Source organism: Neoarius graeffei, chromosome 13 (assembly GCF_027579695.1).
Source record: "Neoarius graeffei isolate fNeoGra1 chromosome 13, fNeoGra1.pri, whole genome shotgun sequence".
Taxonomy (NCBI): domain Eukaryota; kingdom Metazoa; phylum Chordata; class Actinopteri; order Siluriformes; family Ariidae; genus Neoarius; species Neoarius graeffei.
Genome location: NC_083581.1, coordinates 65,301,554 through 65,328,500, shown reverse-complemented (window position 1 = coordinate 65,328,500; position 26,947 = coordinate 65,301,554). Strand labels below are relative to the sequence as shown.

The 26,947-nt window shown below is 40.6% G+C and overlaps 2 protein-coding genes across 7 annotated transcripts in view; both read right to left on the bottom strand.

Annotated features, from left to right (window-relative positions):
• Nucleotides 1-1,951: 1,951 nt before the first annotated feature.
• LOC132897051 (proteasomal ubiquitin receptor ADRM1-like) lies at nucleotides 1,952-22,022 on the bottom strand. Its single transcript, XM_060938357.1, has 10 exons — nucleotides 21,961-22,022; nucleotides 14,591-14,800; nucleotides 14,173-14,289; nucleotides 13,951-14,071; nucleotides 9,935-10,021; nucleotides 9,699-9,780; nucleotides 7,002-7,249; nucleotides 6,538-6,695; nucleotides 2,314-2,416; nucleotides 1,952-2,205 (listed from the first exon to the last, which is right to left on the bottom strand). Exons 2-10 carry the CDS (start codon nucleotides 14,798-14,800, stop codon nucleotides 2,102-2,104), a joined length of 1,230 nt encoding a protein of 409 aa, XP_060794340.1. The 5' UTR covers nucleotides 21,961-22,022; the 3' UTR covers nucleotides 1,952-2,101.
• Nucleotides 22,023-23,364: 1,342 nt separating this feature from the next.
• osbpl2a (oxysterol binding protein-like 2a) overlaps nucleotides 23,365-26,947 on the bottom strand; it is a 35,806-nt gene continuing 32,223 nt past the window's right edge. For all 6 annotated transcript variants that reach the window (XM_060938350.1, XM_060938356.1, XM_060938351.1 and 3 more), the window contains 3 exons: nucleotides 26,012-26,135; nucleotides 25,835-25,925; nucleotides 23,365-25,740 (listed from right to left, as the gene is read on the bottom strand). In XM_060938350.1, the coding sequence (XP_060794333.1) occupies nucleotides 25,638-25,740; nucleotides 25,835-25,925; nucleotides 26,012-26,135 (318 nt within the window). In that variant the 3' untranslated portion in view covers nucleotides 23,365-25,637. The remainder of the gene's footprint in view (nucleotides 25,741-25,834; nucleotides 25,926-26,011; nucleotides 26,136-26,947) is intronic.

Sequence of the window (26,947 nt, the reverse complement as noted above, 5' to 3'; positions counted from 1 at the left end):
TGCCGAGCTCTATCTGACCTCTAGAGGTCATTGAACTTTGGGCCTGTAAACGTCTCAGCTGAACCCAGTTTCTCAGCTTTCTAAGGAATGAAATGTACTAAAATGATTAATGAAGTTAGCAAATGGCCTTGTTTGTTAGATGTTTGGGTGCTGAATTCATTTTTCATTTGTAAAACGACATATGACCTCTGATAACCTCAAGGTCATTAAACTTGGCCTATAGGCCTATGCATTTAACAGCATTTTTAAACTGACTTTACTCCCCCAAAAAGAATATGAACAGACACAAAACAAATAGAAAGGAACAAATACAACATTAAATGCCAGTCCATGTACATGTGACTTACTTTTCACAATGAGAATGCCTAGGCGATCATCTTACATAACATTGCATTACATTTAGCAGTTATTGTTTATACAAAGCTACTGAAAAAAGGACAGATTCAGCAGCATACAAAATGTGGGGGCATACAGGGTATACAGCTTAATCAGGGTTAGTATATATATATATGAGTTTTTTTTCTTTGTTGTTTTTGTTTTAAACGGGGTAAAGCCTTTACAAAAAAACAAACAACAACTGGCATTTAATGTTGTATTTGTTCCTTTCTATTTGTTTTGTGTCTGTTCATATTCTTTTTGGGGGAGTAAAGTCAGTTTAAAAATGCCGTTAAATGCATAGGCCTATAGGCCAAGTTTAATGACCTTGAGGTTATCAGAGGTCATATGTCGTTTTACAAATGAAAAATGAATTCAGCACCCAAACATTTAACAAACAAGGCCATTTGCTAACTTCATTAATCATTTTAGTACATTTCATTCCTTAGAAAGCTGAGAAACTGGGTTCAGCTGAGACGTTTACAGGCCCAAAGTTCAATGACCTCTAGAGGTCAGGTAGAGCTCGGCATATTGCAGATTTGAATTCGGCACACCCAAATTGACAAAATAAGACTGTTTGCCGACTTTGTCTCAAAAATGCCTTTAACTCCTTAAATAAGCACTTTTTTGAATTTTGGTACCAGTCTAATATGGGTTTGGTGCTTTAGTCCAAACACTGGATGGAAAAAGAGAAATCACCATTTATGATCCTGTGGTCTATTGAGTAACAGGTAAAACCAGTGGCAAGCAATATGTTTGTGTGTGTTGTGATGTGGTGCATTGAGTACATGTCTTATGAGTGTACTGTACGCTGTACATACTCTTATTTTATCTGGAACAAAGACAAGTTGTAGCCTCACAGTACATCAGGTTGAAGCACTGAATGACTCCGATAATTTATTTTCTTATATAATATATCCATGAACCAACAAGATTAAGTTAATTTGTATTTTGAGGTACATAGTTGTCAAGACTCGAATGTGATTGATATTGTCCTACATTTTTTCTCTCAGGGAGGGTTTCTGATATTAACACTGTCTTATGCCTTTATGAGCTCTGCCTCTTATTTGTGAGATTTTACAACAAGACCATTTTAAACTCTTGTTAGTCGTTAATAGCTATTTAACATTTTATTTTTTTAATTGCAGCATGAAGTGCCTTGTTTTTATTACACCGATCACTTTGCTGCTGTGCCGTTAATTGTCTTCTGCGTATACATTTGTGACCTTCACAATATTTTGTCACCAGCTTTGGATGTAGTAAAACACCTCAGACAGTCCAACATTCTAGGCGTGTTGGAGGTCACATAGTCCAACACTGTATCATACACTGTGAGATGTTGCACGAAGAGAAGAACTGAGCACATATCTGTATTTTGTGCATTAAATCTTTTTGCCAAAACATTTTTGAATATATGAAGTGGTAGTTTAGTTTCTGTATGATGCCAAAATGTTTTGTGCTGTATGGATGTGACGTTTTTAAATGTTCAACTTGTGTGGGCAAATGATTAAAACTGCTGAACTATCAGCCATCACTCTCGTCTCTTCTTCCACAAACCAGACGCACAGCAATCGCCTGCCTTTGATTTATTTATTTCATCCCAGCACTGATTATGTGTAAAGAGAATTACAAATTAACCTGGAGAGAGGTGTCATGGTTTTGGGGCTATATGTAAGGAAATAAACGAGGTTAAAAGTAAGAAAGATGCACAAAAATCAAGGTTGAACTAATCAAGGCTCATGTCTTCCTCATCATCTTTCTTGTCTTTAGGCTTTCCTTCTTGCTCCGGTTTAGCTTCACCTTCCATAGCCTTGGCAAATGCCTCTACATCTGTTAAAAAAAAATAATAATAATTGTGTGAACTTTTACATTGACTTAATGTGTGTACAACGATTGAGTTAGGTACATCCGTGCTGAATATAAATAATGCATACTTGCCTCCTTTATTGGCTGCATCTACAGCTTCCGAGGGCAACCCGAACTGATTCATCAGAGGTCCTAACTGTCCTGATGCTAGAGCACTGCTAAACAAACTCATAGCCTACACAGAAGGAGAAATTGAGAAACATCAGTTCAGATTGTACGTCTGTTGACTATTGCACAGTGGTGCTTAAAAGTTTGTGAACCCTTGAGTTTTCTATATTTCTTACACATGAAAGTGGAGCAAAGGGAAAAAAAAAAAAATCCTGAACTTTTGAAAGTCAAACTAAGATTTGGGGGGGGGGGGACGGAAGACGGGTAAATCCGGAAGACTTTCATCTATAATTTCTACATAAATATGACCTAAAACAGATTTTCACACAAGTCCTAAAAGTAGGCTAGAAAAAGCACTCGGAGAGCGCAGACCTCTGCCAAGAATCCTTTAAAAAAAATCCGGGATCCAGAAGGTGATCCGGTTCACTGCCAAAATTTAATGGATTGTTACTTGTGCCCAGTCACACCTCTGGAAAAAATGTCAGAGCAATCCATTCATTACTTTTTCCGTAATGTTGCTAACAAACGCTACCGAAAACATAACCTCCTTGGTGGAGGTAATAAAGAGAATCCAGTTAAACAAATGAGACAAAAATATTATACTTGGTCATTTATTTATTGAGGAAAATGATCCAATATTACATATGTGAGTGGCAAAAGTATGTGAACCTTTGCTTTCAGTATCTGGCATGACCCCCTTGTGCAGCAATAACTGCAACTAAACGTTCCCGGTAACTGTTGATCAGTCCTGCACGCCGGCTTGGAGGAATTTTAGCCCGTTCCTCCGTACAGAACAGCGTCAACTCTGGGATGTTGGTGGGTTTCCTCACATGAACTGCTCGCTTCAGGTCCTTCCACAACATTTCGATTGGATTAAGGTCAGGATTTTGACTTGGCCATTCCAAAACATTAACTTTTTATTCTTCTTTAACCATTCTTTGGTAGAACAACTTGTGTGCTTAGGGTCGTTGTCTTGCTGCATGACCCACCTTCTCTTGAGATTCAGTTCATGGACAGATGTCCTGACATTTTCCTTTAGAATTCGCTGGTATAATTCAGAATTCATTGTTCCATCAATGATAGCAAGCCGTCCTGGCCCAGATGCAGCAAAACAGGCCCAAACCATGATACTACCACCACCATGTTTCACAGATGGGATAAGGTTCTCATGCTGGAATGCAGTGTTTTCCTTTCTCCAAACATAACGCTTCTCATTTAAACCAAAAAGTTCTATTTTGGTCTCATCCATCCACAAAACATTTTTCCAATAGCCTCCTAGCTTGTCCATGTGATCTTTAGCAAACTGCAGATGAGCAGCAATGTTCTTTTTGGAGAGCAGTGGCTCTCTCCTTGCAACCCTGCGATGCACACCATTGTTGTTCAGCGTTCTCCTGATGGTGGGCTCATGAACATTAGCCAATGTGAGAGAGGCCTTCAGTTGCTTAGAAGTTACCCTGAGGTCCTCTGTGACCTCACCAACTCTTACACGCCTTGCTCTTGGAGTGATCCTTGTTGGTTGACCACTCCTAGGAAGGGTAACAATGGTCTTGAATTTCCTCCATTTGTACACAATCTGACTGTGGATTGGTGGAGTCCAAACTCTTTAGAGATGGTTTTGTAACCTTTTCCAGCCTGATGAGCATCAACGCTTTTTCTGAGGTCCTCCGAAATCTCCTTTGTTCGTGGCATGATACACTTCCACAAACGTGTTGTGAAGATCAGACTTTGATAGATCCCTGTTCTTTAAATAAAACAGGGTGCCCACTCACACCTGATTGTCATCCCATTGAAAACACCTGACTAATTTCATGTTCATATTAACTGCTAATCCTAGTTTCACATACTTTTGCCACTCACAGATATGTAATATTGGATCATTTTCCTCAGTAAATAAATGACCAAGTATAATATTTTTGTCTCATTTGTTTAACTGGGTTCTCTTTATCTACTTTTAGGACTTGTGTGAAAATCTGATGTTGTTTTAGGTCCTATCTATGCAGAAATATAGAAAATTCTAAAAGAGTTCACAAACTTTCAAGCACCACTGTATGTGTGAAAAACAAGTAAACTAAACTTAGAGCTTAATTTAGCTCATACTTTTACTATATTTTCCTCGATTGTACTCTAGCTACAGTCCAAGCAATGTATTTCATCAAACTGAACCAAATACCTACACAACACTTTAGCATAGTAGTTGTTTACTCCGTCCCTTTCTAAGTAAGAAATTTTACACAACCATTAAACAACATTTGTCAAATACCCCTGATCTAGACCAATAATTAACCAAAAATACATCAATGCATTTCTGTACAATGAATGAATCACTTGATTTGAAGGAAACAACCTTATCCATCTAGCAGGAAGCTAAACATAGGCCTTTGATTAAGTGCTTCAGTTACAACAGGAAATCTACTGCATATTAGAGTACAATACACATTTGTACTTTACAACTGTCTTTCTAAATCAGTATTTGACATTAAGAGTTTTAGCTTTAAAGTGCTGATGACACGTTTTTGACATCTTTGGCGATGTTTAATAACATAAAAAGTAATTCCCGATGATCCATATATTAATTAACGAAGGCGCCTGTTTTACAAGTTATGATGATAAACGCGGCTATTTGGGCAAATTTGACGGGGCTGCAGCACCCAGGAGATGAAGGAGGAGGAGCTATATGACATCAGCGAAAGAACCTTCCTCCTAACTTACCAGTTTGTTGTTGATGCGACAGGTGTTCAGTTTATCATTTTTAGTATTATTATTATACATTATTATAATATATATAGTTATTATGCCTTCGCGTTGTGTTGCCGGCTTTTGCTCCAAAACCCACAAGGATGGGGTAAGTTTATTCAAGTTTCCCAGAGATCCCGAGCTGCATGCGAAGTGGGTGAGGCAAGTCAGGCGCACTCGTGACAAGTGGGAGCCCTCACCAACATCCGTCCTGTGCTCTGAACACTTCGATTTGGATTGTTTTGACACCCTTCCCAGCTTAAAAGAATCTCTTGGGTGTTCAGTTCAGCACAAACGTGTGTTACTACCATCAGCAGTGCCTGTAGTATTCCGGAGGGGGTCTACTAGTAGCTACGCCGGATCCAAAGACAGTCCTCCTGTCAGAACATCTCATCTCATCATCCCTAGCCGCTTTATCCTGTTCTACAGGGTCGCAGGCAAGCTGGAGCCTATCCCAGCTGACTACGGGCGAAAGGCGGGGTACACCCTGGACAAGTCGCCAGGTCATCACAGGGCTGACACATAGACACAGACAACCATTCACACTCACATTCACACCTACGGTCAATTTAGAGTCACCAGTTAACCTAACCTGCATGTCTTTGGACTGTGGGGGAAACCGGAGCACCCGGAGGAAACCCACGCGGACACGGGGAGAACATGCAAACTCCGCACAGAAAGGCCCTCGCCGGCCACGGGGCTCGAACCCGGACCTTCTTGCTGTGAGGCGACAGCGCTAACCACTACACCACCGTGCCCCCTGTCAGAACATGTGTTGTGAAATGACATAAGCTAAAGGTACGTAGAGCTATAGATTCTACATGATAATCATAAATGTAATCATAAAGTCGGCGTGATATCAGTCATGTATTTGCTTGTGAAAGCTTGCAGCTTTCATGTAACTGCTGCCTAGCAACGAGAGGCAAAAGGTAAAGAGGGTAGACCATCATAGATTCTATTCGGAAGAGATCAACACAATTCTAGACTCCCAGAAGAGGAAGAGCTAGCACTAGAGAGTTCACCGGCGTTTTCATGCGCCATTTCCATTGAGTAGAACCAGAGTAGAACAGCCAGTGAACCGCAGCGTGTTCTCCTGCTGACGTCACAACATGGCCGCGAGCCACGGACCCAGTTTTCTTGCGCTGTGCAATTAAAAGTTGGATATTTGCGTAACAGCTTCTTTTCACGCAATTATAACAGAAATCTAACATGTTTGCCATGTTGTATAGTTTATTTAAGAAATTACATAGAGTCATGTTCGTGTCATCAGCCCTTTAAGAGACAAACTCACTTGGTTATCCTACACTATATCTTCCTAAGACCAAAGATAGCTCTGTCACTGGGCAAGATCAACCATTACCTATCTGCTAGCTACAAAGATGGCCTCTGCCTTTAATGAAAGAAAAAAAAATTATATATATATATGGAAATCCATGACCCATGTGATCGTCTGACCTGCTGAAACTGTGGTGAGGTGAGCGTGTTCTGGAGTTCATCTGTGCTCTGAGGAAGAGACTCTCCAGATGGAAGGAAGGGAATAAGCCGCTGCTGAACGTCTGCGTTCGCCAGGATAGGTGCCATGATCTCTGGTGTTAAAACACTGGCGAGATCAACTGTTTAAAAACAAGACGAGTACAACAATATGATGATGGCTGCAAAAACGTAGCATCAGTCCAGTGTGTTAAGTCCAATGTGATGGCAGGCTCGCATTTGCATTTTCTTCTAGACTAGAAACATGCTCCGCTCCCAGTTGACCCAGAAGAGAGCATCTCAGCTGTGTCTTTCTTTAAAAAGTAGCTCAGAAGGCATATATAGTTTGAACAGAGTCGGTAAGATCACTGTTTTTATTGCAGTTGTAATTCAACTCATGGAGCAGCAAATGGCTCAAAAACACACGACCTGTTCCTTTAAATCCTCACCTCCTTGCCCAGCTGCAGGAACATTCATGGTTGCCAGGATATTCTGCAGGTCGCTGAGCTGGATAGGCTGGGTGGGGCTAGTAGCCCCGGCAGAGGGAGCAGCGGCTGCAGGAGTGGTAGGTGTGGTCAGCGGTGAGGCTCCAGTACCAGCAGAAGGGGTAGTGGGAGTGGTTGGAACTTGAGAGGAGTTGAGGCGGGGAGCTGCTGATGTGGAGGAAGGAGTGACGGCCGTGGACTGACTTCGAGAGCTTGTGAAGAGGAGGAAATTTCATGTTTCTTTAAAAGGTTCATGAAGCGGTCATTAAGAATACTGAAGTTACCAGAGTTATCTTGAAAACAATTAAATAACTAGTGAAACTAGAGAAATGTACTTCATAGGTCTGAGAAATATGAAATGCTAACTTAGGATAGCTTATCAAAAAAAAAAAAAAAAAAAAAAGCGCTGCTAGTTTCAGGTTGATTGCTACAGCCAGTGTTCTGCATGGATTTAATAATGCGTTGGAAATATTTTGGTCCAGGCCACGAGATCACAGTCCATCATCTGAACCACAGTCTAGTCTTGAATTCATGAGTCCATCATCTGTTCATGCACATTGGGACATGATGCATTACCCTACTAAAAGCATTCAATTTAAAGGGTAGACTAGTTATAAGGCTTGTGCGAGTGACAGAAGATGCTGAGCTGGTGTCAAGAGATTTAAAATGTGAAGAAAACACTTCACAAACCATTATATTAACACTACCAGCCTATAGTACCACCACTTTGTAGGATGGCTCCATGTATAGATAGTTTTCACTGACGTCACGGAATTCCGGGGAACGCCCCCCAGCCGCCATCTTTGGGGGCAAACAAAACGGACCATCGCCACTACCGGCTACGTTATCTCGGACGAATTTATGAAGTTATATAGTCAGTTTTCTAAAATAAAGATCAATGTCGGCAAAATCAAGCAAACAGAAGAAGTATATAGATACATTAGACGACATCTCACGACAACGGTATGCAGCCAAACTGGCCTTGATTGGGGGAAGTGACCCCTACGAAGTGGACAAAGATGCATTTTCAAGTGACTATGCAGGGCTGCCAAAGCCTGAAACTGACTTCATCAAACTTTAAAAGCTGTCTGATATATACAACTTTATATATTCACAGCGCGCCTTTTGGCGGATGCCGCCTGAATCGTGCAGACCCGATTTTTTTTTTTTAGGGGGGGGCGTTGGAGTGTCTGATTATAATTTCAAAGTAAATTCTGTATTAAAATTGCTAAATAAGCAAATCCCTTACAGTCCATGAAACAGGAAGTATAAGGATGAGAAAAAAAAACAGTTTAAATCGGAAAGCTGCCCACACATGCGCAGTCCTGCACACCGCTCGGGCTGCGCAAATGTGCGCAGCTTTCCGATTTAAACGGTTTTTTTCTCATCCTTATACTTCCTGTTTCATGGACTGTAACGGATTTGCAACTGATTGTTTATTTAAACAACTTACCACTTATAAAATGATCGCAGCAGACTTTGCTGTGTTTGGAAGGCTGATGATCCTTGCGGTTGATTCTCGCAAGCCATAGATTTCTCCTTTGTATGCCGAGTTTGTTTGCTCGCCTTCGTGTTCCCGTACAGTGGGAATTCCATAAAAGCTCCGCTTGACTTCATCATCTGACCTATTACGACAGCCGTGAATACAACAGGTGTGCACCATTGCTAGCTTTAAATAGCCTGCTTGGGTTCTTTTGAAGACTTTGTACTCGCGCGTTACAATGTGTGCTCAGTCACCCGTACGGTAAGCTGGACCCCCAAGATGGCCGCCACTAGGGAATCCCCGACTCTGTGACGTCACGTGAAAACTATCTATAGGTCCATGTAAGGGGTTAGCCATGGCCTAATGGTTTGAGAAACAACTTTGGGACCAAAAGGTCACTGGTTCGATTTCCTGGACCAGCACGAATGCCTGACGTGCCCTTGAGCAAGGCACCTAACCCCCCAACTGCTCCGGGCATGTTGTACGTCACTCTGGATAAGAACGTCTGCTAAATGCCATTAATGTAATGTTTCTGGCAATTTCTCAAACGGCTTTCTTTATCTCGCTGTAGAGCCTGAGACTCATCAGACCAAGCTATTTCATATTGTCAGTTCAGTCCAGTTTGAGATCACAATCTGAGGCCATGGAGGAATGGAAGCATGTGATTCAATCATGTCTTTTTTTTTTTTTAATACTCAGTTTTATTCTTGCATAAAAGCACACTCAGTATCAGATGGTGTAAAAAAAATCTGATACACTGATACTAATGTGTGTATTGTGCTTATGTCAAGCAGGTGTACACACTTTTTCCTGTTTGTGGGTCAGTCTGAGCGAAGCAGTGCCTGACATTCATCATTTGCATAACAATATAGAGAGACATAGGTGATAACTGTGCTGAAGACAGAGGAGTGAGCTTGTGTGGGGAGAAAGAGGAGGGGCACCCCCTTGGCTTGGGACAAAACTCTCTGGAATGCTCGTGTCAAGTGCACATTTAGGTTCATCCATTAATTACACCTGCAATTCATTAACCCCTCTGAACCCACATTCCTCACTCTTCTAACTAGAAATATTTATTATTAGTTTCATTGTAGTTACTGAATAATTCATAGTGAAGTATTTTGTTTTGTGATTGATAACTGAATAATACATGCAAGGTATCAGTTATCTCCAAGTTTTACCTGGAAGATGAACTGCTGGTTGCTGGAACGCTGCCTCCCAGCAGGCTGGCAAGTCCTGGTCCAGCTAAAGCCCCCAGACCCCCTTGCACAGGAAACAAAAGTGTCTTTGTCTCAGTCAAGACAGACTGGCTCATGCTGGACTTTTAACACGTCTAACCTTTCTATCAAGATTTATACACAAGACATGCTCATACCAGTCCTGTCTGAATATGCTTAACATAAATAAAGTGACTCACCAAGTCCACCAAGTCCAGTCGGTCCAATCAGCTGCATCAATTGATTATGACTCATATTACCCAGAAGACTCTGCAAGCCACCTTCACCTTTTTTTGGAAAGGAGACAGTCAGTTTAACACACTCATATCATCTCTAGCTGCTATATCCTGTTCTACAGGGTCGCAGGCAAGCTGGAGCCTATCCCAGCTGACTACGGGCGAAAGGCGGGGTACACCCTGGAGAAGTCGCCAGGTCATCACAGGGTCATCACAGGGCCGACACATAGACACAGACAACCATTCACACTCACATTCACACCTACGGTCAATTTAGAGTCAGCAGTTAACCTAACCTGCATGTCTTTGGACTGTGGGGGAAACCGGAGCACCCGGAGGAAACCTACGCGGACACGGGGAGAACATGCAAACTCCACACAGAAAGGCCCTCGCCAGCCACGGGGCTCGAACCCAGACCTTCTTGCCGTGAGGCGACAGCACTAACCACTACACCAGTGATTCTCAACCGGGGTCTGCAGACCCCTAGTGATCCGTGGTGTAATTGCAAGGGGTCCGTGAAAATAAAATATCTTTAAAAAAAAATAAAAATTTTGTTCAAATGTGACTGAGACCTTTATCTAGCTAAACTACAGACTTGTATAATATATAAAATATAAGATATATAAAAATATTTGCAGGAAGCTGATGTGGTAAAACTCATTAACTTGCAAGGTTCCGGTTGGTGCTCAAAATTAAGCTAATGTTACAAACCTCACTACACCACACCCAAGTGACACAAAAACAGAAGTGAGGATGCTTTGCTTTGATAACACACACACACACCATCTGCCTCTGCAGATAAAACCAAGACTTAATTACATAATTATTATATTATAGCTTAATTATATATTATATTCATTGAGGGCGGCACGGTGGTGTAGTGGTTAGCGCTGTCGCCTCACAGCAAGAAGGTCCTGGGTTCGATCCCCGTGGCCGGCGAGGGCCTTTCTGCGTGGAGTTTGCATGTTCTCTCCGTGTCTGCGTGGGTTTCCTCCGGGTGCTCCGGTTTCCCCCACAGTCCAAAGACATGCAGGTTAGGTTAACTGGTGACTCTAAATTGACCGTAGGTGTGAATGTGAGTGTGAATGGTTGTCTGTGTCTATGTGTCAGCCCTGTGATGACCTGGCGACTTGTCCAGGGTGTACCCCGCCTTTCGCCCGTAGTCAGCTGGGATAGGCTCCAGCTTGCCTGCGACCCTGTAGAACAGGATAAAGCGGCTACAGATAATGAGATGAGATATTCATTGAGATTTCATACTTGTGTTTGTTTTTGTTCTTGAAGAGTGCATAAAAAAATCTGTTTCATTACATTCATATTTCTGAAAGCTACTATATAAAAGTTCTGTTTTGTTACATAATGTTCAGAAGATGCTGCATAAAATTTATGCAGATAGGATATTTATGCCATAAATATCCTGTTTTGTTACATATTTCTGGAAACTATGCTGTTGTGTTGTGAATAGAGTGAATAAATGCCATAATGCAATTTAAAATGCAGTTTCTGCTGTTTCTATCAAATTGCAACCTAGCCTCCAGATCGGGTGGGTGGGGGTCCTCAGGGTCGATCAAAAATACGCAGGGGGTCCAGGACCCCAAAAAGGTTGAGAACCATTGCACTACACCACCGTGCCGCCAGTTTAATACACTCTTCAAGCAAAGTCTCTAACTCAGTGTGGGGGCCAGATTACAAAAACAGCTGCAGCATGATGCACAAAAGCATTATATGAACAACCATGAGAGTGCATTTCCCTATTGAAATAGCAGCATATGTCCTTACGGACATTTCTCACCACATTTGCTGCATTGGTTATCTGTTGCAGTCATTGAATTATAACAGTGAAGTCAGGCTAAAACTGTTATATAGCTATGTTGCATCACAATTATTAACGGAGAAACCATATTATATATTTCGTTTCTTCATCAACCAAGTTTACTCATACAGCAGGAAACATTTGTATAAAATCTTTTTTTTTTATTTAATTATCTGGTAAAATAAATTGACCGGGCCTGTAAAAATGTACTCAAGGCCCAGATCACTAATTTAAAGTCTAATTCAGCCCCAGCTCTGAACCCAACTTCACCCTTTGCATAATTTTACAGACGTCTAAGAAGTGGGCAAGGAGTTTAGGGGAGGGGCTGCGGAGGGGGGCATGGATGTGTGAAGCAGGAGTTGCTCAGTGAGTATCAATCAGCATACAACTGAAAATGAGCATGATCTCACAGACTCCCAATCAAGAGCGGGGGCTGGGGAAGGTGGGCCACCCACCTCTGGCTAGAGCGCATTAAAGGGGAACTGAAGTCATTTTTAAACTTGCTTTATTTCTTAATTAACGTGTTATTCAATTATGTTTTCAATTTTATTAACCTTGTATCGTAACTCGTATTGGCATATTATATTACACTTATCAGCCTTTTTGGCTTTTATCCATGTTGAATGTAGTTCGTTTGGTCCACGGCAGGCGTTGCTTATCCGCGCGATCTTCACGAGACTTGTGCGAGATTTCAAACGTGAAGTGTCAGCGCTGCCATTTTGAAAACTGTTTACACAGCAACAAGATCGCCATATCATTCCAATTTAGATTAATTTCGAGATTTGCCAGCTTCATCAGTGATGGAGTGTCAGTCCTGTGCGCTGTGGCGCGTGCGCCTTGGGCTGCGCACGCACCGAGTGGACTCCAGTACGCGTGCCGTGAACAAGGTGCATTTGAGGTCAATTAAGGAACTGTGCGTTTGCCTATTTAAGGACTGTGCTGATGCATTTGCATCGCGAAGTATTACGATACGCATGTACGCGTTCCCGAGCCTTTCTACCCGTTGTCTTGATTTCCTGTTTCACGATCCTTGTGCCCGTTTCTCGTTCTTGTCCTCGCTTAGCCTTTGATGTACTGTTTGCGCCTCGACCGACCCTTTTGCCTGTATGCTCGTTTTTGATCTCGCCTGCCGTTTTGGATTGTTTACCTGTGTATATTTTGTCTCACTGTATATATATTCTGCACTTTATTAAACTGTATACTTCTGCACATACATCCGCCTCCCTCGCGTACATGACATGGAGATTATTCCATACGACTTCGAACCAACACGGAGTGGAGAAGAGTCGGAAAGACGACAGGTTAAGGACTAGTCCGTCGCGCTGGTATTTACATCATTACTGTCGCACAATTAAAACGTGCCAGATCAGGCGGCTGGTGGGTTTTCAAAATAATAAATACACGCATGTATTTTTGTGATAAATACATATTATACTGAGCGCATTTCCCACATAATCCTCACTAAGGTTTCGGACAGCACTACAAAATGGCGTCCACGCTATATAGTGCCCTATAGTGAGTAGGGAGCGATTTCGGACACAGGGAAAACTTATGGCTTGATTACGTCAGCATTCGAAAGAGGGCGTGCACATCTTTTGACAACGTTGGCAGATGTTGGTCACTGAATTCCGCTGTACGTTTTACTTCCGTCCTACGAAGTCTCGCACAGATCTCGGCGAATCTCGTTCACGGCCATTGCTTTGGCATATGGACTGATATATATTACAGAGCAGATTTCAAACACTCATAACTTGCTATAGCAGCGACAAAATAGCTGTCAGAAATGCATTCCTACATTTTATAAAATGAGATAAATAGAATTTTGATGATAAAAAAATTTGCCTTCAGTTCCCCTTTAACGATCTTTTCTTCTTCTTCCCTTTTTTTTTTTTAATAAAAATTTCATGACTACAAGAAGTACCAAATGGTCTACTCTTCGTCAGCATCATCCTTGCAAGCTTCAGGATGATTTTAACCAGTAGATGGCTATTGAGCCATTTTCAACCCATAAAATGATGATATTTACACCAGCACTGATATGTTTCATGACTATACAGTTATATCATATAGTTTGCATCTCAAAAAGCACATTTAAGTATGCAGTACCTCTTTATTAGCCATGCTCTAGGTGACTGCATTTAAATAATAGTGTGTGTGTTTGTATTAATACCTCCCAGAGCAGAAAGCTCATGACTGCTGCCTCCAACACCAAGGGTACCAGGAATGGGTGGATTGTTCAAGTACTCATTCACTTTCCTGCAGTACTCATCATCTTTATCTGTTTTGGGTTCCTACAAAAACAGAATTGTGGTTTTATTTAGCATTTTGATCTCCTCACAGAAATTAGCATCAAGAAAAAGCCAAATAAGCACCGAAGTCATGGATCACGCACCTGCATCCAAAAGAAGAGCCGCTTGGAACCTGCTTTAAACTTGAGCACGTAGACACGCCCTGTGGTGCACTGACTGACTCTCTTGAACTCGCAGTCATCCGGAAAAATAATCAAGTCCTTTGAAGTATAAAATACAAGATCGTATATCTAACATGCAATATCATTTCTATGTTCAAGCTAATATACTCACTAATGATAAAGTCCTTCAGATAAGCTTATATTGTGGCATTAGCATGACTGAATGCTTCATACATTAACTGTAAGATCAGTGAAGTTTACAGGATGAACAAATGTATACTCTAACTAGCTGTAAAAAAAAAAAATCATAAAAATACTATATACACCAATAATTTCTTTCATACACTATCTACGAGCATTACATCTATTCAAAAACTGGACTACAGAGTTCGGTACTAACATCTTCCACATTCCCAGTTGTCCTGTCCTTCCAGCAGAAGTGAATAAGTGAGTCATCAGTCTGCTGAATGTAGACTTGACCTTTGCGTTTGTCAGGGGTCACGATGCTGCCTTTCAGGCTCATTTTCCCAGCACGGAACTCCACCAGGTATTTGCTGGATGAGCCGCGTGACCCAGACACCAAACTTGGAAATAAGGCCCCAGAAGACATCTGCAGCGAGACAGCAGAAAGATTACTAACCAACTTCATATAAAAACAGAATTAGGACGAAAAGAGCGGGATCAACTATGCAACACCAATAAGACTGTACAAAAACAATTACCAATGCATAGTTCTGGTTCTATTATACTGAGGTGGGAACATTATAGCAAGCTTATACTAGCGTCATTAACTGTACCGCTTTACTAATTAGAGCACATTTTCAATTAGAGGCCCTAATTTGTCCTACTTTATGACATTCATGAACTAATTACTAGCTAATTATCTTTAATAATCAAAACCATCTGTATAAGAAATCTAGATGGCGCTTTGGGCTAAAACTAAACAGTCAGTGCGTTTACATGCACATCCAAATCGAGCTGCTGTCGGTAATCGAGCTAAGGGTCCCAAGCAGGGGTGCCAGAGAAATCCAATCCTACATGCACACAAGGAAATCGAGCTATTGTGTGAGGTACATTGTGCACCCGAGCCACAGGTGGCGCTACACGCCCCATCGTGTTGGTACACTTCCGGTTGTCGTCATGAAGAAGAGCTATTCAAGAGTATAAACAAAGTTATCAGTTCCGTGTTCACAAGAAGAACGACGACGAGGACAGCAACATCGAGAGATGTTGTTCCTCCTGACCTCTTCTGCTGCTCGCTACTACTACTGTTGTCATGCCGACCGAGGCTGTTGTGTTTCCCGCTTGTGGTCTCGTCACTGGTCACTTCCAGAAAGGGCAGTGCTGAAGTAAGTAGCTCGACTACGTAGCTCGATAGGGTTTACATGCACTAAGTAGCTCGGCTACAATCGCATAATGTAGGTCGCGTAGCTCGATTACAAGAAATCCAGTTCGGTTCGATTTCAGCCGAGCTAAGGTGTTTCCATGGCATTTAGAACTTCGATTTCAGTCGAGCTACAGCAGAAATTCGATTTTCTCTATGTGCATGTAAACGCACTGACTGATATTTGGAGGCTGATTTCCATATCGCTAGGAAATTATTTTAGTTGTTTATAAATCAGTGTCAGTAAACTTAAAACTAGCAAAAACAGTAAACCACTTGCTCAAACAGGCAAGTTTGGTGTATGATCTATTTTTGTGCTAATGTACATTTCAAAATCAAAGTCCTTCCCATGCCATGTGGCGCCGATCTCCGTTTCTGTAGCCCTTGGCCTCTCGCCTATTACATAGCTAGGGTTATAGTGTGTGTGTTTGTGTGTGTGTGTGTGTGGGGGGGGGGGGGGGGGGGCGCTAGTCCTCTGGTAACTACGAGAGTTTGACTCCCCACTCGCATCTGTATTACAGCGTGTCTTGCCAGACGGCAGTAGGTATCATTTTTATGATGGTCTTTGGTATGACCCGACCGTGAGTAGAACTCGCGATCTCCTGACTGAGAGGTGGATACGCTAACCACTAGGCCAACTCGCGGTTCCAATGTACATTTAGATTATGCTAATTCTTGCTACTCTGCTATGGTGACAAGCCAGTCTACAAGGAGTGTGTCCTCTTCATGGCAGGGTCACCATGCACTTTCTCCAGGTTCTACAGTGGTGCTTGAAAGTTTGTGAACCCTTCGGAATTTTCTATATTTCTGCATAAATATGACCCAAAACATCAGATTTTCACACAAGTCCTAAAAGTAGATAAAGAGAACCCAGTTAAACAAATGAGACAAAAATATTATACTTGGTCATTTATTTATTGAGGAAAATGATCCAATATTACATATCTGTGAGTGGCAAAAGTATGTGAACCTTTGCTTTCGGTATCTGGTGCAGCCCCCTTGTGCAGCAATGACTGCAGCTAAACATTTCCGGTAACTGTTGATCAGTCCTGCACACCGGCTTGGAGGAATTTTAGCCCGTTCCTCCGTACAGAACAGCTTCAACTCTGGGATGTTGGTGGGTTTCCTCACATGAACTGTTCGCTTCAGGTCCTTCCACAACATTTCGATTGGATTAAGGTCAGGACTTTAACTTGGCCATTCCAAAACATTACCTTTATTCTTCTTTAACCATTCTTTGGTTGAACAACTTGTGTGCTTAGGATCATTGTCTTGCTGCATGACCCACCTTCTCTTGAGATTCAGTTCATGGACAGATGTCCTGATGTTTTCCTTTAGAATTTGCTGGTATAATTCAGAATTCATTGTTCCATCAATGATGGCAAGCCGTCCTGGCCCAGATGCAGCAAAACAGGCCCAAACCATGATACTACCACCACCATGTTTCACAGATGGGATAAGGTTCTTATGCTGGAATGCAGTGTTTTCCTTTCTCCAAACATAACACTTCTCATTTAAACCAAATAGTTCTATGTTGGTCTCATCCATCCACAAAACATTTTTCCAATAGCCTTCTGGCTTGTCCGCATGATCTTTAACAAACTGCAGACAAGCAGCAATGTTCTTTTTGGAGAGCAGTGGCTTTCTCCTTGCAACCCTGCCATGCACACCATTGTTGTTGTGTTCTCCTGATTGTGGACTCATGAACATTAACATTAGCCAATGTGAGAGAGGCCTTCAGTTGCTTAGAAGTTACCCTGGGGTCCTTTGTGACCTCACCGACTATTACATGCCTTGCTCTTGGAGTGATCCTTGTTGGTTGACCACTCCTGGGGAGGGTAACAATGGTCTTGAATTTCCTCCATTTGTACACAATCTGTCTGACTGTGGATTGGTGGAGTCCAAACTCTTTAGAGATGGTTTTGTAACCTTTTCCAGCCTGATGAGCATCAACAACGCTTTTTCTGAGGTCCTCAGAAATCTCCTTTGTTCATGCCATGATACACTTCCACAAACATGCGTTGTGAAGATCAGACTTTGATAGATCCCTGTTCTTTACATAAAACAGGGTGCCCACTCACACCTGATTGTCATCCCATTGATTGAAAACATCTGACTCTAATTTCACCTTCAAACTAACTGCTAATCCTAGAGGTTCACATACTTTTGCCACTCACAGATATGTAATATTGGATCATTTTCCTCAATAAATAAATGACCAAGTATAATATTTTTGTCTCATTTGTTTAACTGGGTTCTCTTTATCTACTTTTAGGACTTGTGTGAAAATCTGATGATGTTTTAGATCATATTTGTGCAGAAATACAGAAAATTCTAAAGGGTTCACAAACTTTCAAGCACCACTGTACAAGGCTAACTCACCCCTCCCAGTGATGTTAGTGTGGTGGTTACTTTCAAAAACCTTTCCGGCGAGTCCTAATGTGTGTCATTATCCAGATTGTTCTCACTGCCCCTTGTGGATGAGATATGAAACAGAAAGCTAGATACGTATGTAAACGTGGCTCTATAAACCCCAGATAACTGCCAGGATTCCTTATCATTCTGAACCAGCAATGATCCAGTGGCAGCTTGGCAACAAGTTTGCAGGAAAAATGGCAGAATGACAGCTGTATTTACTGCAAATACTGTTATATGTCATTTAGAGATTTGATGACATGCTCTTTGCACACAGTGTAGGCGAATCAGTGGCTGTTGCTAAATTTGAAGACTCCTTAGTTAAGAAAAGATTCCAGCGCCACATCGAGCAGATGTTAGTGACTGTCCTGCAGCTCTCCAGCTCACATCACCTCTGCTGGTTAAATGAGTTGACTCATCACCTGACTGAGGTGGGGTTTACATTAGACCGTATCAGCGGATCATCAGATTAACGTTTTTAAAACGATTAGCATGCACACAGCAACGCCAATACACGATTCACGTGCACACAGCAACGCCAATACACGGATACGCTCGGCTCCGCAGGCATCCTGCGCTCCAAATCACTCCGCCCTGAACAGCGAGTGCCCTCTGGAGGGTGCGCACCCCGGCCCTGCGCAGCTCACAGAGCGCGCGAGTGAAGCGCACGAGCAGTGATTCGGGACTGAGCCGCTGTGTGTGAGATCCCAGTGCATATCGGGCATGCGCGTCACTTACCACTTGCAAGTGGAAGGATGGCAAGCCTAAAGACAATCATAACTACACAATGGGCAGTATTTGCATCAGTATTTGCAGTATTTTCATACTTTTATACTCTTTAATGAAAGGTGATACAAGGCGGAAGTCCGCGCCGTTTTTCAGCAGTCGCGTCACATGACCAACGCCAGCGAATCAGGAAGGTGGATGTCACAGTGACGTTGTCCAATGACGACGCCAGCTAGAGCTCAGCACAGCGTATCCGCGTATTCTCAATGTTTACACAGCACCGGACCAGACACGATCTGGATTGAATACGTGGACCCTGGCGGATTCCCGTTTCCCGGCGTTTCCAGGCATTTTAATGTAAACGGACAGTGCATCCGCGAAGAAAACGAGACAGATACAGTCTAATGTAAACTTGGCCTGAGTTCCCAATGGCCAATCACCAATTTCCTCAATAACCAATGTTTACCCCACCCATTTTAGATGTAAACGACCATGACTATCCCATCCATCCATCATCTTTACCACTTATGTGTGTGAATATACCACAAACGTGCAAAAATAGTCAATAATGTCATCATCTTGTGACCTCTAGTGACTTCTCCCGTCTAATATACTCAGAGTACATTGTGTAAAGCCTGTTCTATTTAATAGATTTAACTCACATTTGCAGTTATGGAAGATAACTGCTGCTAGCTAGATATGTAAGTAGCAGCAGATTAGTAAATCTACTTATTAATAAATCTACTTAGATTTATTTGTCCGGACTTGATAAATTGTTTTAGTTAAAGAAGGCTATCAAGTAGGGCAGTGTGAAACCAAGAATTTCCTTGATGACTTGTTTTTCTTTGCATACGTCAGTATTTTCAAGGCCGAGGTCATACTATTTCAAGATACGGACCGACCTTAAGCTGGTAAATAATATATTTATTTTTTTCTTTACCAAATTCTAACAGAAAATGAGAGCGCCCGAAAGAGAAACCATATTTAGAACCAACCTGCTACAAGCTCGTTTTCAGCTTTCTCCTAAAATGTTTTCTTTTATTTCGTCATCATCAGGGTAGTAAAACTCACTTTCGCTGTGAACACTGTCGTTATCGCTATCCATGCTGTAAAATTAATGTTATTACACTGAGAAATGTGAAAATAAATGTTGGCAAAAAATTGCTACTATGTTGTTTGTTGTTGTGAACAAGCGAGTCGCCAAAGGTCTGTAACCGGGGTCCAGATCATAGGATTCCGGACCGCTTGTGAGCCAATCAGAGCGCACGATTTGATGGAAACCGGACCATGAAAAAAATTTATATATTTTTATTAAACTCATGATACATTTTCCGAGTGATATTTAAGTCAGCTGACACATGTCTCAGGAACCTGATGCATTATGGGCGTTGATGATGATAATGAGACAGAAACTGAAGAGAAGTGCATAAATTTAAAAAGAGCAATAAAAAAAAAAATAGTAATAAAGATGCAATAACCTTTCAATGTGCGGGGGTGAGAATTTTTCTTGTAAAGTTAGATATAACCTCCCCAACCTATATATGCCAATCAACCTTAAAAAATAAAAATAAATAAAAAACAAGCTCCAGGAAAACTTGACCGAGTCCCTGGTCTTTTCAATAGCTAGAAATGCCCCTGGGCTGGCAGGTGAAATGTCCGTCCACAACCTTGGACATGATGATTGGTACAGTTCACTGCTGCGCTTGCAGGAATTTTCTCTTGCAATTCTCTCAACGATTAGATGAATAACAACATATCCAGTCTGTTTTTTTCAAGCAACAATTAGATACATGACATGTCCAGTTTTGTGGAGCTTCCTAGGCAGAGATATGAGTGTACCGATCCGATGGGAGTGGTAATATGGCGGCCAGAGATCAGTCATTATTTTACTGGTTTTATTATCGGGAAAAGGTCAAGAATCTGAAAATACCCATATGTAACGTATAAAAGCGCTTTTGCGTTAAAAACTGAATGTCCTGCTTATAGAGAGGAACAAACCTGAAATACGTCGTGGTGTTTAATGAGTGTACCGTTCTGATGGGAGTGGTAATATGGCGGCCTGAATGCGTCACCCGACTAGCCAATGAGCTCTCTAGATATTTTACATCAGAGATCAGTAATTATTTTACTGCTTTATTATCGGGAAAAGGTCAAGATCTGAAAATACCCATGTGTAACGTATAAAAGCGCTTTTGCGTTAAAAACTGAATGTCCTGCTTATAGAGAGGAACAAACCTGAAATACGTCGTGGTGTTTAATGAGTGTACCGTTCTGATGGGAGTGGTAATATGGCGGCCTGAATGCGTCACCCGACTAGCCAATGAGCTCTCTAGATATTTTACATCAGAGATCAGTAATTATTTTACTGCTTTATTATCGGGAAAATGTCAAGATCTGAAAATACCCATGTGTAACGTATAAAAGCGCTTTTGCGTTAAAAACTGAATGTCCTGCTTATAGAGAGGAACAAACCTGAAATACGTCGTGGTGTTTAATGAGTGTACCGTTCTGATGGGAGTGGTAATATGGCGGCCTGAATGCGTCACCCGACTAGCCAATGAGCTCTCTAGATATTTTACATCAGAGATCAGCAATTATTTTACTGTTTTATTATCGGGAAAAGGTCAAGAATCCGAAAATACCCATGTGTTACGTATACAACCGCTTTTGCGTTAAAAACTGAATGTCCTGCTTATAAGACAGGAACAAACCTGAAATACGTCATGGTGTTTAATAATTTCTCAATATATAAGTTTCTGCATAAACAACAGGCACTGAAATCTTAATAGTGAAATAAACCTCTGGGGAAAGAAGTAGTTTTAATGTTTTTAAACGTGATTCTTTGTCGTTTCCCGAACTAGAGACAGTGAAACGTGAACTTTAACATGAATATTAGCTAACGTGTGCATTTATCTTTTGCTAGGTTACCAACTACTGCTAGCTTAAAAAAAAAAAAAAACACTTATGGTTCACTGATTTTAATAAACGAGACTTTAGATATAAATAGTGCGTCTTTTTTAAATAAACATGTCTGTTTAGCAAATATAAAAAGCGTGTAATTTGTTAACAAACAGCTGCCTGGATAAATAACCGATATTAGCACTTGCTAACCAAATAAAAAATAACACCTCCAAAGTGATATTTTCGTAAAAAAACCTCTTGAATTTCATTCCAAGATATCACGTATCACACACGAAACTGTTAATATTGCATATTATATCGCAAAATTAGATATAATAACTTACATTTCTTTCGACTCAAATGCTACACAATTATGTAGGAACAGGAAAGACGACAAACTTTACAGTAACTAAAATGGGCGGTGCGTTCTACATGATTGGTCAACAACCATTCTATCTTATCGCTGATTGACTACTTTATATGTCATTCAAACTTCACACAAGGGCGGTTGGCCAAACGTGCACCGTCATGATGTCCGAGTGAATATAAAGAAAAGACTCTGTGTCAGAGAATCCCACGTGTACAGCGCAAAAGTATTCGCCCCCGGGCTTTCTGACTTTGAAAATGTCTTCATAGTTTACCTCTATTTCACAAAATAATACAAAAATATCTTGCAAGAATGAAATGTGAATTTTCTTTTACATCTTTATTGCATAATTTTACATTTTATGTGCATTTATTTATTTATTGAATTGTGTGTGTAATTCGACTCCCCCCCCCAACTACAGTTCCGTTTTACCAAATTTCTTGTGTTATGTTAATTATTTATCCTTATACTTCATAATTATTTATCCTATTATATGTTCTCTATTTTCTGTTTCTTCAGTTATGCTGTTTTTATTTGCCTTTTTCTTTGTAAAGTACCTTGAGTTGTATTTTAATGTATGAAAGGTACCAAAAAATTAAGCTTATTAGTATATTATTGTTATATATTAAAATTTATATTTATAAAATTTATATTTATAAAATTTATATTTATAGCGCAAGGTGGATTCCCGGGGACTTTTAGTATGTTATTCCTAAGGGTATTCTGAACAATTCAGCTTGTTACTAATTTGTTCTGGGTTGGACTCAATTTTGAGCTAATGCTCTTGGGCTATTAGCGCTGTCGCCTCACAGCAAGAAGGTTCTGGGTTCGAGCCCAGCAGCCGACAGGGACCTTTCCGTGTGGGGTTTGCATGTTCTCCCTGTGTCTGCGTGGGTTTCCTCCGGGTGCTCCGGTTTCCCCCACAGTTCAAAGACATGCAGTTAAATTAACATGGGGCGGCCTTGGGCTGAAGTGCCCTTGAGCAAGGCACCTAACCCCCACCTGCTCCCAGGGCGCTGCAGCATAGCTGCTCACTGCTCTGGGTATGTGTGTGTGTGCACGCATGTGTTCACTGCTTCAGAAGGGTTCAATTTCACTGTGCTTGAGTGTGCATATGACAAAGTTCTAATTCTTCTTCTTTTACTACTTCTTCGACCTGATCTAAAGGAGGGCGTGTGATGTGGCAAAGTTATAACAGGAGGATTATTTGCTGCTTTTTTTTTTAATTGGTTACATGTAATAATGAAGAAACCTTTGTGAAACCTAACTCACTAAATATGTTTTCCCTTTTGTCTTAATACTATGAACATGTTTGCACTCAAGAGTAGAGAGAACGTGTTTGAACAATTTACCCTGCTATCAATAAAGCAAATATACACACTTGTGTTCACTGGAATTTATTTGTTTGTGCAGTTTTACATTTGATACTGCTAATTTTTGAAAGTCCAGATTTACATCATGTTAGACAATATAAGTGTCACAATTGACAATATGATCTATACAAAATATAAGAAATGTTAAATTAAGTGCAACTATTTAAAGCCTAGATTTGGTGTGGTCTGTTTGATGTAGTGGAATCCACGCATGTTAATAATCCATAAAACAACTACTATATTCACGCATACAGTGTTGATTATTAATAGCATGCTTCCAGCTGCTTCACTTATCGCATCAACAATGCTTGCTTCACGTAGCTGCACACTGTGGGACCTGGCACATGTTCATCTGAACATTAACTTTCTAAATTTCACATAACACTTTCTGAATTTCACATTATAACAGTGGCCTTTATGACTTACTTTAAGGTTGATAAGAATGTTATATAAATATAATTCTATACCAATTAGATAGAATCATTTAACTGTCACTTAAATTACAGTAAAGTACAATAATATAATGGAATACAAATGGTTCATTTTGAACCCTGTCATAATACACTGAATGACCTACTTCTCCCATGTAGGTACGGGTTTATATTGTAATTATATGGAGCATGTACAAATTGCTACACGTACACCCTTTGGTGACCAACTAACTGTTCAGGTCAAATGGCGTTGAATCTAACAGAACAAATCAATCAGTGAAAGGCAAAATGTTGCAAAAAACAGCCAAAAACTGTTTACAAATCTAAGCAAACACTCAATGGAGTTCAGTCTTTACAAAAGGGCCAGTGTAGGATACAACAAAAAAAGTGACCATGTGTGATGAGCTGGTTGGAACCAAGACTGTACATACAGAGTCATTGGATGGGGCAAAAACACCAGCCCTTTGTTTGCAAAGTTGGACTCCAGTGGAATATACCAAACAAACATTCTCAATACAGTTGTAAAAGGATATCACGATACATCTTCTGAAGATACAATTTACATTCTGATGAATATTTGCATAGATTATTTAATCTGTGTGCATGTGTGTGTAAGAGAGTAGAAGAAGGAGAGATGCACAGTATGAGATAAAGTCAGCATCATCGGAGAGATCATTTGAAACACCTTGTGATGGTGCACCATTCCCATTTACCTTCCCCCCCCACGAGCACACATACATATAAGTAATAAAAATGTTTTGTTCAGGCTCTACCAAGCAGCATTTGAGTACATTATACATTTTAATTGTATGTTAAGGTGAAACATTCTTTAGTAACTAGTGCTGAAAACATACATATAGCACCCATTTCCTTTAAATGACAATGTGCATTAGTGTGCGAGACTGTCTAAACACACACACATGCAGTCCTGATGAGTTTTATGGCTTTAGTTTCCACAAAAGGAGAGTCACTTTGGCAACCATAATCAACTTAAAATCTCAATACAAGGATACACTAGACTTTTGTGCTGTTGAAAGGTGCTAATTAGTTTCTATCCCATTAAAAACTCTTCATTTATAAAGTAAACATGGTCAATAAGCAGCTTTTATATTTGACTAGTTATAAAGCATGCATGTGAGGAATGAGCATACAACTTTTAACAAACTCCTGTGCATCAGTGGAGTCAAACCGACATTCTGGCTGAAAGATCTTAATGGGACTTATTGAGTTATTAAACACTCATCTACTGAATAAATTCTAAATGCAATAATTGTTTTACTGGAAATCCCAAAGTGTTGCTTACACTTACAGAAGTCACATTTCTGGACAAGGTATTTGCTATCATAGTAAATGATAAAATACTTACATTAGGTTGATCATAAATAGCTAAAAGAGTCTCAGAAATCTCCATTGCTGTTAATGCAGTACTGCCGTTAATATCATGTACCCATAAAACACCTGAGTATATCAAACATGATATATGATAAGGTGGGCAACAATCTGTGCATTATTCACTATAAATGTACTCAGACTTACCCACTGTTTTACCATAAAAGTAAGTTACATGGAAAAAAAAAAATACTGCATTTCCTACATTTCAAAAAATTAAATTAATTCAGTCATACGGAGTTACAGGTTTCGGATTTCCAGTATAAAGTTTTGGTTGTAATGTAGGAAGGACAGACTTTGTTACTCAGTTCAGTAAACCATTCATCCATGTCTCACATTCTGATAACTTAAAAATAAAATAAAAATAAAAAATAAAGGCTTTTTGTGAGTAGATAAATGATAAGGACCAGGTGATGGAGAGACCAGAGGTATACCAAACCACTTGCTCTTTTCCCAGCCAATCAGTAGATATCAGGGAGGTCAGAGTACTTCCTGTCAAAGTAGCCACCTGTGTAGATCCAGTCTGAGGTTCCTGTAAAAGGATTTGTGCCCTGCTGGAACCATCTGGAAAAGGCAACACCCATATATCCAGTATGTTCAATTCAATTCAAGGAGCCCCGAGTGTGTATAGGTATATTAATGAGGGATTAGGTTTTACCTGGTGGACCATTCCTCCTCGTCTTTAGCACGTTCTCGACGTGCAGCTCTCTGCTTCTCCTCCAGCCTCTCCTTCTCCTGACTAGCAGTGTCTGAAACATAAAAATGGACAAAACATAAATCAAATTTCCATGTCAGTGGTATGATTCTAAATAAAATAAAATAAACTCTGTATTACCTATGTCTCCATTTTCCATTGCTCTAATGTCTGGTCGAAGGCGGCAGTCTGTAGGTGCGATGACTCCCTCCATGCCAGGAGCCAGTTCATTGAGCATCATGGCAAAGCTGGTGAAATTATACATCTAGGTAGGAATACAGAGGATAGAACCATTGGCAAATTACAAAGCGTATTAATAATACATTTAATTTTAATTGGAGAAATCAGACCAACATTGTTGAGTGGAAAATATTGTGCATGTGTAAAGGTTATAGTATTAAAACCTGGGTTTCTTTTCCACATGTTGAATGCTACAGTCTGATCAAATTAAAGCCTCAACCGCTTACAATATTAGAGAAATGTACAACCCCGATTCCAAAAAAGTTGGGACAAAGTACAAATTGTAAATAAAAACGGAATGCAATAATTTACAAATCTCAAAAACTGATATTGTTTTCACAATAGAACATAGACAACATATCAAATGTCGAAAATGAGACATTTTGAAATTTCATGCCAAATATTGGCTCATTTGAAATTTCATGACAGCAACACAGCTCAAAAAAGTTGGGACAGGGGCAATAAGAGGCTGGAAAAGTTAAAGGTACAAAAAAGGAACAGCCGGAGGACCAAATTGCAACTCATTAGGTCAATTGGCAATAGGTCATTAACATGACTGGGTATAAAAAGAGCATCTTGGAGTGGCAGCAGCTCTCAGAAGTAAAGATGGGAAGAGGATCACCAATCCCCCTAATTTTGCGCCGACAAATAGTGGAGCAATATCAGAAAGGAGTTCGACAGCGTAAAATTGCAAAGAGTTTGAACATATCATCATCTGCAGTGCATAATATCATCAAAAGATTCAGAGAATCTGGAAGAATCTCTGTGCGTAAGGGTCAAGACCGGAAAACCATACTGGGTGCCCGTGATCTTCGGGCCCTTAGACGGCACTGCATC